At 38.9% G+C, this 13833-nt stretch overlaps 1 protein-coding gene across 4 annotated transcripts in view; it reads left to right on the top strand.

Moving 5' to 3' along the window:
- The window catches only part of LOC126462962 (ADP-ribosylation factor-binding protein GGA2), a 131893-nt gene extending 119656 nt beyond the window's left edge, over positions 1 to 12237 (top strand). For all 4 annotated transcript variants that reach the window (XM_050096115.1, XM_050096117.1, XM_050096118.1 and 1 more), the window contains exon 11: positions 11390 to 12237. In XM_050096115.1, the coding sequence (XP_049952072.1) occupies positions 11390 to 11488 (99 nt within the window). In that variant the 3' untranslated portion in view covers positions 11489 to 12237. The remainder of the gene's footprint in view (positions 1 to 11389) is intronic.
- The last annotated feature ends 1596 nt before the right edge of the window (positions 12238 to 13833 follow it).

Here is a 13833-nt window from a genome sequence, read left to right as displayed (position 1 = left end):
TCATTTTGTGCTTATAGTGTTCAGCATTACAATAGTAACAATATTCATTTTGTTAATTTGCTGTAGTAAGAATTAAATAAACTTGTGAATGAGTACAGCATAAAACAGAAGAATTACCTTTGGTGTACAATATCCTGCTAGCAAAGATAAGTCTGTTCCATTTCAGTACCGTGAGATTTGAGATTTAATTCCATTTGCATGTGATTCAGTGTAAACAACCGAAGGATTTCCTACAAATATTCACTTCTGCACACCTGGTCAAACAATATTTTGATATGACGTTGCACTATGCATTTAGAGCTGGAGAAAAGGTAGACTAGGAAGAAAAAATTAACAAATTAATTAATAGAAAAAATACTGATTGACATTGCTCAGCAGTGGATATTGAAAAAGACAATAGCTACATTGGTTAAATTTTGAACATCGTTCTTATCCTAATGCAGTTTCTTTCTGACTTGGAAGTGATGGAAGAACCCATAATGAATCTATCCAAAAGATTTAGTGCAGGCAGATAGCCGAAGAAAGGTGACATCGTAGTTAACAAGGAAAATATCAAATTAAAAGTTCCTGCAGAAAATCTACTAAATCATATTCACCATTATGTATAATACGGCTGTAAACCACTGATAATTTTTCCAAATATCATGTTTGACCCCCCCATGAACCATGGACCTTGCCGTTGGTGGGGAGGCTTGCGTGCCTCAGCGATACAGATAGCCGTACCGTAGGTGCAACCACAACGGAGGGGTATCTGTTGAGAGGCCAGACAAACGTGTGGTTCCTGAAGAGGGGCAGCAGCCTTTTCAGTAGTTGCAAGGGCAACAGTCTGGATGATTGACTGATCTGGCCTTGTAACAATAACCAAAACGGCCATGCTGTGCTGGTACTGCGAACGGCTGAAAGCAAGGGGAAACTACAGCCGTAATTTTTCCCGAGGGCATGCAGCTTTACTGTATGATTACATGATGATGGCGTCCTCTTGGGTAAAATATTCCGGAGGTAAAATAGTCCCCCATTCGGATCTCCGGGCGGGGACTACTCAAGAGGATGTCGTTATCAGGAGAAAGAAAACTGGTGTTCTACGGATCGGAGCGTGGAATGTCAGATCCCTTAATCGGGCAGGTAGGTTAGAAAATTTAAAAAGGGAAATGGATAGGTTGAAGTTAGATATAGTGGGAATTAGTGAAGTTCGGTGGCAGGAGGAACAAGACTTCTGGTCAGGTGACTACAGGGTTATAAACACAAAATCAAATAGGGGTAATGCAGGAGTAGGTTTAATAATGAATAGGAAAATAGGAATGCGGGTAAGCTACTACAAACAGCATAGTGAACGCATTATTGTGGCCAAGATAGATACGAAGCCCACACCTACTACAGTAGTAGAAGTTTATATGCCAACTAGCTCTGCAGATGACGAAGAAATTGAAGAAATGTATGATGAAATAAAAGAAATTATTCAGATTGTGAAGGGAGACGAAAATTTAATAGTCATGGGTGACTGGAATTCGAGTGTAGGAAAAGGGAGAGAAGGAAACATAGTAGGTGAATATGGATTGGGGGACAGAAATGAAAGAGGAAGCCGCCTGGTAGAATTTTGCACAGAGCACAACATAATCATAGCTAACACTTGGTTTAAGAATCATGAAAGAAGGTTGTATACATGGAAGAACCCTGGAGATACTAAAAGGTATCAGATAGATTATATAATGGTAAGACAGAGATTTAGGAACCAGGTTTTAAATTGTAAGACATTTCCAGGGGCAGATGTGGACTCTGACCACAATCTATTGGTTATGACCTGTAGATTAAAACTGAAGAAACTGCAAAAAGGTGGGAATTTAAGGAGATGGGACCTGGATAAACTAAAAGAACCAGAGGTTGTACAGAGATTCAGGGAGAGCATAAGGGAGCAATTGACAGGAATGGGGGAACGAAATACAGTAGAAGAAGAATGGGTAGCTTTGAGGGATGAAGTAGTGACAGCAGCAGAGGATCAAGTAGGTAAAAAGACGAGGGCTAGTAGAAATCCTTGGGTAACAGAAGAAATATTGAATTTAATTGATGAAAGGAGAAAATATAAAAATGCAGTAAGTGAAACAGGCAAAAAGGAATACAAACGTCTCAAAAATGAGATCGACAGGAAGTGCAAAATGGCTAAGCAGGGATGGCTAGAGGACAAATGTAAGGATGTAGAGGCCTATATCACTAGGGGTAAGATAGATACCGCCTACAGGAAAATTAAAGAGACCTTTGGAGATAAGAGAACGACTTGTATGAATATCAAGAGCTCAGATGGAAACCCAGTTCTGAGCAAAGAAGGGAAAGCAGAAAGGTGGAAGGAGTATATAGAGGGTCTATACAAGGGTGATGTACTTGAGGACAATATTATGGAATTGGAAGAGGATGTAGATGAAGATGAAATGGGAGATATGATACTGCGTGAAGAGTTTGACAGAGCAATGAAAGACCTGAGTCGAAACAAGGCCCCCGGAGTAGACAATATTCCATTGGAACTACTGACGGCCGTGGGAGAGCCAGTCCTGACAAAACTCTACCATCTGGTGAGCAAGATGTATGAAACAGGCGAAATACCCTCAGACTTCAAGAAGAATATAATAATTCCAATCCCAAAGAAAGCAGGTGTTGACAGATGTGAAAATTACCGAACTATCAGCTTAATAAGTCACAGCTGCAAAATACTAACACGAATTCTTTACAGACGAATGGAAAAACTAGTAGAAGCCAACCTCGGGGAAGATCAGTTTGGATTCCGTAGAAACACTGGAACACGTGAGGCAATACTGACCTTACGACTTATCTTAGAAGAAAGATTAAGGAAAGGCAAACCTACGTTTCTAGCATTTGTAGACTTAGAGAAAGCTTTTGACAATGTTGACTGGAATACTCTCTTTCAAATTCTAAAGGTGGCAGGGGTAAAATACAGGGAGCGAAAGGCTATTTACAATTTGTACAGAAACCAGATGGCAGTTATGAGAGTCGAGGGGCATGAAAGGGAAGCAGTGGTTGGGAAGGGAGTAAGACAGGGTTGTAGCCTCTCCCCGATGTTGTTCAATCTGTATATTGAGCAAGCAGTAAAGGAAACAAAAGAAAAATTCGGAGTAGGTATTAAAATTCATGGAGAAGAAATAAAAACTTTGAGGTTCGCTGATGATATTGTAATTCTGTCAGAGACAGCAAAGGACTTGGAAGAGCAGTTGAGTGGAATGGACAGTGTCTTGAAAGGAGGATATAAGATGAACATCAACAAAAGCAAAACAAGGATAATGGAATGTAGTCTAATTAAGTCGGGTGATGCTGAGGGAATTAGATTAGGAAATGAGGCACTTAAAGTAGTAAAGGAGTTTTGCTATTTGGGGAGCAAAATAACTGATGATGGTCGAAGTAGAGAGGATATAAAATGTAGGCTGGCAATGGCAAGGAAAGCGTTTCTGAAGAAGAGAAATTTGTTAACATCCAGTATTGATTTAAGTGTCAGGAAGTCATTTCTGAAAGTATTCGTATGGAGTGTAGCCATGTATGGAAGTGAAACATGGACGATAAATAGTTTGGATAAGAAGAGAATAGAAGCTTTCGAAATGTGGTGCTACAGAAGAATGCTAAAGATTAGATGGGTAGATCACATAACTAATGAGGAAGTATTGAATAGGATTGGGGAGAAGAGAAGTTTGTGGCACAACTTGACCGGAAGAAGGGATCGGTTGGTAGGACATGTTCTGAGGCATCAAGGGATCACCAATTTAGTATTGGAGGGCAGCGTGGAGGGTAAAAATCGTAGAGGGAGACCAAGAGATGAATACACTAAGCAGATTCAGAAGGATGTAGGTTGCAGTAGGTACTGGGAGATGAAAAAGCTTGCACAGGATAGAGTAGCATGGAGAGCTGCATCAAACCAGTCTCAGGACTGAAGACCACAACAACAACAACAACAACAACAACATCATGTTTGAAGTATTGACTGGCTGATATGGCAAAAATCGTAAATACATATTTGCAGGGTGTATATGCCCGGGGGGGGGGGGGGGGGGGGGGCAACAGGATTTTTTTTTCATACAAGAAAACATGGGAATTTTTCATTATTTTAGTTTTCAGTTAAATTTTTGTAATTTTGACTTATAATAAGAACTGATACTCTAACAAAGAATTTTACTTTAGCCCAATGCTGGAGAACAGTACTGCAGCAATAAAGCATAAATGAGGGAAAAACACCAAAATGAAACTTAAATTCCAAAGCAAATGGTCCATTTACAACAAAACACAGGCGTCTGCCAGCAGCAAAATGTGTCAGAGGCTTTACGACAGAACTGTGCAATACTTTGCAACAACAAACTGCTTTCGATGATCATGACATCACAACTGTTAACATTAGTTTCCTTTGATCAGTTACAAGAGGACACATGCACATGCAAAGAGGTGAAGTATTGTGTGAGCAGCACCTTCTCCCGCTTCTCGCTACTTGAAGCATGACTGTCAGCTGCATAAGCAGTAGCAGCAAGCAGCCAGATGCTATCTGGAAAACTTTTTCTAGCCTGGTCAGGCTGCCAGATTTGTGCATATGCAAAGCAGTCTGAGTTGTAATTTGGCAGTGGGGGCAGGCAGATAGTAGTAGTCTCCACATGACCTGTGTTCACATTTTGTGAGTTTACGGTTTTCTCTTTGTTTATAGATCTCACGTCAAATGGAAACAAACTGGATTTCTGTGGGTGGGAGCTATCAAGTGAATTAAAATACATTCACATAAGTATAGAAGACTGAAATATTTCATTAGTTTCAGTTTTCTGATTTTATTTTATTTCCACATTGTTGGCAATCAAGCATTAATCATCTTGCAGAGCAGTGGAGTTATTTTTGTTGATTGCTAAGGAAATTTGGAGTTTATTAACAGTTTCGCAGAGGCAACCAGTTTATTTGAATCGAAGTATTTCATTCCACACTACTGGCTAGTTTCTACTGTTTGTTGAATTTTAGGTGCATGTTTTCATCTTCTGCAGCATACAGCATAATGCTAAAATAAAAAACCAAACCTGAGATAATGCAGTGGTGGTACTCCAAAAAAATTCGCATCCTGAAAACCACACTCAAAAGCATAATACCAGCTAGCAGCCTATTTCTGCATGACTCTGGACGTACGAATGTGCACTTTAATTTTAATATGGTTTACAAAAATGGTGCTCTTGGAGTAAAATGTCCTGTTTCTTTGATGACATAAAGTCAGATTTGTTAATGCTATACAGGGTGGTCCATTGATCGTGACCGGGCCAAATATCTCACGAAATAAGCGTCAAACGAAAAAACTACAAAGAACGAAACTTGTCTAGCTTGAAGGGGGAAACCAGATGGCGCTATGGTTGGCCCACTATATGGCGCTGCCACAGTTCAAACAGATATCAACTGTGTTTTTTAAATAGGAACCCCCATTTTTTATTACATATTCATGTAGTACGTAAAGAAATATAAATGTTAGTTGGACCACTTTTTTCGCTTTATGATAGATGGCGCTGTAATAGTCACAAAGATATGGCTCACAATTTTAGACAAACAGTTGGTAACAGGTAGGGTTTCTAATTTAAAATACAGAACGTAGAAACATTTGAACATTTTATTTCGGTTGTTCCAATGTGATACATGTACCTTTCTGAACTTATCATTTCTGAGAACGCGTGCTGTCACATCGTGATTACCTGTAAATACCACATTAATGCAATAAATGCTCAAAATGATTTCCGTCAACCTCAATGCATGTGGCAATACGTTTAACGACATTCCTCTCAACAGTGAGCAATTCGCCTTCCGTAATGTTTGCACATGCATCGACAATGCGCTGACGCATGCTGTCAGACATTGTCGGTGGATCACAGTAGCAAATATCGTTCCCCACAGAAAGAAATCTGGGGACTTCAGATCTGGTGAACGTGCAGGCCATGGTATGGTGTATTGACGACCAATCCACCTGTCATGATATATGCTATTCAATACCGCTGCAACCGCACGCGGGGTATGTGCCAGACATCCATCATGTTGGAAGTACATCGCCATTCTGTCATGCAGTGAAACATCTTGTAGTAACATCGGTAGAACATGGGGGCCAATTATCCTATCTCCCGTAATTCCGCACCATACATTAACCCGCCAAGGTCGCTGATGTTCCACTTGTCGCAGCCATAGCAGATTTTCCATTGCCCAATAGTGCCTATTATGCCGGTTCACAATACCGCTGTTAGTGAATGACGCTTTGTCGCTAAATAGAACTCGTGCAAAAAATCGGTCATCGTCCTGTAATTTCTCTTGTGCCCAGTGGGAGAACTGTACACGACGTTCAAAGTCGTTGCCATGCAATTCCTGGTCTACATCTACATCTACATATATACTCCACAATCCACCATACGGTGCATGGCGGAGGGTACCTTGTACCACAACTAGCATCTTCTCTCGCTGTTCCAGTCCCAAACAGAACGAGGGAAAAATGACTGCCTATATGCCTCTGTACGAGCCCTAATCTCCCTCATCTTATCAGCGAAATGTAAGTTGGCGGCAGTAAAATTGTACTGCAGTCAGCCTCAAATGCTGGTTCTCTAAATTTCCTCAGTAGCGATTCACAAAAAGAACGCCTCCTTTCCTCTAGAGACTCCCACCCGGGTTCCTGAAGCATTTCTGTAACACTTGCGTGATGATCAAACCCACCAGTAACAAATGTAGCAGCCCGCCTCTGAATTGATTCTATGTCCTCCCTCAATCTGACCTGATAGGGATCCCAAACGCTCGAGCAGTACTCAAGAATAGGTCATATTAGTGTTCTATAAACGGTCTCCCTCACAGATGAACCACATCTTCCCAAAATTCTACCAACGAACCGAAGACGACTATCCGCCTTCCCCACAACTGCCATTCATATCACTCTGCAGTGTTACGCCCAAATATTTAAGCGACGTGACTGTGTCAAGCACTACACTACTAATGGCGTATTCAAACGTTACAGGATTCTTTTTCCTATTCATCTGCATTAATTTACATTTATCTATATTTAGAGTTAGCTGCCATTCTTTACACCAATCACAAATCCTGTCCAAGTCATCTTGTATCCTCCTTTAGTCACTTAACGACGACACCTTCCCGTAAACCACAGCATCATCAGCAAACAGCTGCACATTGCTATCCACCCTATCCAAAAGATCATTTTTATGTAGATAGAAAACAACAACGGACCTACCACACTTCCCTGGAGCACTCCAGATGATACCCTCACCTCCGATGGACGCTCACCATTGAGGACAACGTACTGGGTTCTACTTCTTAAGAAGTCTTCGAGCCACTGACATACTTGGGAACCAATCCTATATGCTCGTACCTTAGTTAGGAGTCTGCAGTGGGACACCAAGTCAAATGCTGTCCGGAAATCAAGGAATATGGCATGCGTCTGATACCCTTCATCCATGATTTGCAAGATATCATGTGCAAAAAGGGCGAGTTGCGTTTCGCAGGAGCGATGCTTTCTAAAGCATAGAAATTTGGTACGGGTGCAATCGATGTTGATGTAGCATTCTCAACACTGACCTTTTTGAGATTCCCGATTCTTGCGCAATTTGTCTGCTACTGATGCTTGAATTAGCTTCAACAGCAACTAAAACACCTACTTGGGCATCATCATTTGTTGCAGGTCGTGGTTGATGTTTCACATGTGGCTGAAAACTTCCTGTTTTCTTAAATAACGTAACTATCCAGCGAATGATCCGGACACTTGGATGATGTCGAGGATACTGACAAGGGAACCTCCCCATCGCACCCCCCTCAGATTTAGTTATAAGTTGGCACAGTGGATAGCCCTTGATAAACTGAACACAGATCAATTGAGAAAACAGGAAGAAGTTGTGTGGAATTGTGAAAAAATAAGCAAAATATACACACTGAGTATTCCATGGGCCACATAGGCAACATCATGGACAATTTCAGTTCAGGAGCGCCGTGGTAGCGTGAGCAGCTGCGCAACGAGAAGTCCTTGGTTCAAGTCTTCCCTCGAGTGAAAATTTTACTTTCTTTATTTTTGCATATTTATTATCTGTCCGTTCGTTCATTGACGTCTCTGTTCACTGTAATAAGTTTAGTGTCTGTGTTTTGCGACCACATCGCAAAACCGTGCGATTAGTAGACGAAAGGACGTGCCTCTCCAATGAGAACCAAAAACATTTGATCGCAAGGTCATAGGTCAACCGATTCCTCCACAGGAAAACACATCTGATATATTCTATACAACACTGGTGACGGCGTGTGCGTCACATGACAGGAATATGTTGTCGACCCACCTAACTTGTACACTTGGCGAATGGGTAAAAAGATTCTTCTACCTTGCCCGATTTAGGTTTTTTTGTGGATGTGATAATCACTCCCAAAAAAGTGATGAAAACATAAGAGTTTGTCGCATAAACTAAAAATAAAAAATTAAACTTTTCACTCAATGGAAGATTTGAACCAAGGACCTTTCGTTCCGCAGCTGCTCACTTTACCACGAGACCACGGCGCTCCTCCGTTGCCACTGTCCTTGATGTTGCCTATCTTCCCATGAAGTACTCAGTTTGTATATTTTGCTTATTTTTTCACAGTTCCACACAACTTCTTCCTGTTTTCTCAATTGATCTGTGTTCAGTTTTTCAAGGCCTATCCACTGTGCCAACTTATAACTAAATCTGAGGGGGGTGCGATGGGGAGGTTCCCTTGTGAGCAGCATACATAGCACATGCCCATTGGGCATTTTGATCACAATAGCCATACATCAACATGATATTGACCTTTTTCGCAATTGGTAAACGGTCCATTTTAACACTGGTAATGTGTCACGAAGCAAATACGTCCACACTGGCGGAATGTTATGTGATACCATGTACTTATACGTTTGTGACTATTACAGCGCCATCTATCACAAAGCGAAAAAGGTGGTCCAACTAAAACATTCATATTTGTTTACATACTACATGAATATGTAATAAAAAATGGGGGTTCCTATTTTTAAAAAAACATAGTTGATATCCGTTTGACCTATGGCAGCGCCACCTAGCGGGCCAACCATAGCGCCATCTGGTTTCCCCCTTCAAGCTAGACGAGTTTCGTTCTTTGTAGTTTATTCGTTTGATACTTATTTTGTAAGATATTTGGCCCGATCACTATCAATGGACCACCCTATATACCTATGAACATAAGTTAATGTTCATTTGAAGATGACTAAAAGGGCAAACTTGGTCAGTAGTATTGAATAAATTATGTTATTTCAAATACATTGACAGCTTCAGCAGAATTTTACAAATCTGCCTTCCTTGAAACAATTTCTTTTTATCACAATACATGTTTCAACTCTTATCTGATACCTCCTCTAGGCTTGACGTTATTTCTTAATTTGTGTTGTTTTTGGCTTAAATTTACAGAACGCCGTTCTTCGGAAAATTATAAGCTGGAAGCACACAGTGTTTTTACATTATAACTCCCCATAAAGCTTTATATTTAATGCTGAAGTAGAATATAAACTGCCAGTAGTACAATTTCTTGGCTTCACAGATGACCTTATTAATTTTTTATAGTGTTTGAAGATGTCATAAAAAATTATTGTGCTTAGTTCTGGCATATACAAACAAGTGTTTGAGGCATATGAGTAGAGCAAATGCCAAGCAAGGCCTTACAACATCATCGTAGCTCTGTGTGTGCAGTAACGCATGTTTCCTGACATCTCTGGCAACTGGTCAAATGAACCTATTTCTAACAGATCGAGGAGAATGTTGCAAATGGTGATTTGAGAAGTGTTACTTTCTAAGTAAATTTCCTTTTACACAAGATGAATTACGTTACATGTGAGAATGTGCGATGAATTCCTTAAATCACAGTGTGTAGGACTCTCATTCAAAACTTAACACTTTGAGGTCCAGCCAGGGAGAAAAATTTTGGATCCAAAAGACCAGCCATTTATGTCATTTTTTAAAATTTTAGTGGCACATTTGTCTGTAATATATCTTAAATGGTAACAAGCACAACAAAGGGCTAATATTATATGTGAAAGCTTAGCTTTGCTTGTAACTAACTAAGAGTACATTAATCTAAACCATTAACTTTTCCTATTTGTGTGTTCACGTCACTTAACAGGGATGTAGCTATTGGCTGACTGCATCACGTGTCCTATGCTCTGAATATCTGCTGTAATCGGCTGGCAAGATCAGGTGACATGAGCTTTGGTTGGCTGACAAAAGTGCATTGCAATCTTGATTTCAGTGCTTCGGAAACTAATGTGCTGCATTTGGTGGAATTTGCATTTATACTTTCATAATTAGAAAACGTGCAGTGTGCATGTTGCAGCGCATCAGAGATCTTTCCAAAAACATAGTCTTTTTTTTCCATTTCTTAAAGTGCCAGGAAGTTCTACATCAGTGTATAAAACGATTACCACGCAATCAATTAATAACTATTACAGCTCAGAGGGAAATCATGTCAGTTAACATGGAAAAAGTGTATTTTTTAAATGGGAAAAATCTGGCTTTCTTTCTTTCACATCCCCACCCCCTTTCCTGCGGGTGAAAGACATTAGTATATGGTTATTTTAATTATTGTTGTTGTGGTCAGAAATGACAGTATGAAAAAAATAACATTCCCACTGTTTGATGTACCACATGGGTAGGAGTGGGACATAAGTGGTTATTTGTAATCTCTAATTTCTCAGAAAATGACTGCACAAAAACTACAAGACAGGTAAAATGCACACACGCATCAGTGGATATTGCATCTCTCCCAAGTTTTTAACTCGCACAACAGGTGCTCAGTATGGACAAATGTCAATATATGCATGCACTTCATTGATATAAATAGGCCAGGAAGACGCAACAGCAACCTGCATTGCAAATCTGTTCATTGGGTTACCTTTCTGCTGGCACAAAGTAATTCAGTTCAAGAAATAGTAGCTACAACCTACAGGTGCAAACTGTAACTGTAAGAATTCTGCAAAATGTTAGCAGGTTTCCCTCTACCAGTGGGACATTGTACACATTTACAAGTGAATTATTTTTTGAATGAACAGTCATTGCATTGCTTGTTAAAAGATGAGCTGTTTCACTATATTGAAAAGTGAGATCAGGAGGTGGCTACTGTTCGTCTTATTAAAAAATTTAAATATGTCCACTGTATTTAAAATGGTCAATACAGTTGGCGACTGCCTCCACCCCTGCTCCCTTTTTGCCACTTCACTAGCTCTCACAGAAGTGCCATAGTACTAGTTTTTAATTTAAGTGCACTACTACACTTCACTGAACATATGAAGTGCATAATTGATTTAGTGTTTTGCTATCATTTGTTGTTGTTGTTGTTACTGAAAGTTGGACTAGACATTTTTTACTTCCATTTTCAGGAACCAGTTTCCCTGAAATTCATGATAAGTTATTCAATGGATGATGACACTATAACTGAAATGGGTGAAGTAGAGCAGTTGCCATCTGAAGTGCAGTGACTTCAAAAATAAATAAAAAACTATCATAATGATGAGAAATTATATTATTTGTTGGAATCTGCATGAGTAACATCAAGGCTGGAATTTATGTTGGCTGTTTGTTCTGCAGTGCTGTTGTATGCTGTACATAAAAAATTAATGAGGTTAAATATGTATTTTTATTGCTACATCAAACCTTATTGATAATAGTTTCACAAAGACTGTAACACACCAAAACAAAGTGTAATTTTTAAGTGTAATCCATGTACAGCCACCTAAACTACATAAATTTTCGTGTACACTGTAATATTTTAGAAACGGTAGCCATAACTGTATTTGCCACAATGAATGTACTTGAGCTATTTATGAAATATGTTATTTGTTGTTGAATTTCGTGGAGGTGCTTGATCTATGCTGTGTCTGCTTCACTACTCACTTCTATTTCGTTTCAGCAGTCTTCTTTTCTTGTAGTAGTGCCACAATCACAGAAAACAGTATTTACTTAACAGCCAATGAGCTATAACACCTTAAATTTGTTTTTAAATGTGTTATTTAAAGCTTTACTCTGAATTGGCTTTATATTAGTTGTCATGTCATTAAGTGACAGAAGACACTCAACAATACCATGGTGGTATATTTTTGCAGCCATCGGAGCAGTTTCTTATTGCCATGTAGTTAAATTATTGTTTACAACTTATTGTAAAATTTACTACAATTTATGTGACCTTGTTGAAGCATTGTAGCAATGCTTGTAATTGCCAAAAAATGTTTATAATGTATGTTTATTTGCAAATTATAAAAATTTTATAGTCTATATGGATTATTGTATTAATGCTTGCTGCATGAAGTAATTCATGCAGGGGTTATGATCATTTGTTATGATAAATTTGCTTTGAAAATAGCTTTGATGTCACATAGCTATTTCTATAAATATACTTAGAGGAAGCACTGTTCAGTTAGAAGATAGGGAACACATTAACAGGAGTGAGTGTAGCCCTTTGGCCAAGTTTCTCATTTATCCACGCCATACACCATATCTCCCCCCCCCCCCCCCCTCCCTCCCTACTACTCCTCTCCCCACTGCGACCCTACCCCTTTCACTGTGATACAAAATGAGATTGATACATTTTGAATGAGTCAGTTTTATAAAGAGACCATAAAGAAAATATCTAATAGAGTAGAGGTAAGCAAACATAATATTTATTAAATTTAATGAATGCAGTTAAGGGATGTTTGGTTGAAGATTGTTTGGCAGAAAGGTCATATTGTACATCACTGAGTTTAAAAAAATGTAAATATGGATACATCAAATTTAATCTCAGTTTATACACACTTTGAACACACTAGTACATAAGTGGATAGTTTTAAACTCAGAATATGTTTGCTGATAATGCATACTGTCATTGACAGAAAAGAATACACTGTATCCAACAGAACTTGGAGGATATATTCATCCCATTTCTAGTGTGAGACAGGGTATAGAATTAAGAATAACTGTGGCCAGCAGTGAAGACTGTAAAGTGAGTAATTTACAGGAAGTGTCGTGAAAAGCAATTCATCAGAAATTCAGAACTTAGTTACAGAGACAGCGAGAAATGTGGAAAATTTCTAAAAGCTAATTATTGTTTTTAAGATAACTTTCTGTATCTTACTGCATTGTCTTGGTGCCGTGCACAGGGTATCCCTTTAGTGTAGAGACATGAATGTGGTCAAGTGCACATAAAATGAAAGTTTGAAAGATTCAGCATTGACTAGCTGCTTCTGTTTCCAGTATATACCAACATTTTTTACAGAATAGATATTCTTTGGAAATAAGCATTCAGTAGTTAATCACTGTGATGACATGATACACCATGGACTGTTCTCTTTCGTTCGGGGGTACTGAACTGCTTATTAATTTAATTCAATTCGAGTTTACAGGTATTAAAGATAATTTAACTTTGAGTTCTAGACCAGGAGAAGTCAACTTGCAGTTGTCCTGATTCAGAGTCCATTGAAGGAAATTTAGTTTGTATATCACATTTTGTTACAGACCTACATAGTCAAACAATATAAAATTGCATTATGCTTCCTCAAAGCAGATTCTGTAGTGTAATACTCAGTTCATGACACTGTTCATTATGGGAAAAAAGTCTTCTAACTTTGCAAGATGAAAATATTTTCAACACTGCACAAACGTGGTAACGTAACATCTAGTATAGAATAACCAAAAACAGGTACAAAGACACCTGGTCAGTTAGAATGAGAGATTTTTCTCAATTTGGTGCAGAGAAATGAATTACTACTTCTCATTTGTAGTTTAATAGGTAAACAAGCAATCTTAATTGGTACTGAATAGCATGGCTTTGTCAGTGACATGTGTTATT

Source organism: Schistocerca serialis, chromosome 1 (assembly GCF_023864345.2).
Source record: "Schistocerca serialis cubense isolate TAMUIC-IGC-003099 chromosome 1, iqSchSeri2.2, whole genome shotgun sequence".
NCBI lineage: Eukaryota > Metazoa > Arthropoda > Insecta > Orthoptera > Acrididae > Schistocerca > Schistocerca serialis.
This window is presented reverse-complemented; position numbering and strand designations above follow the sequence as displayed.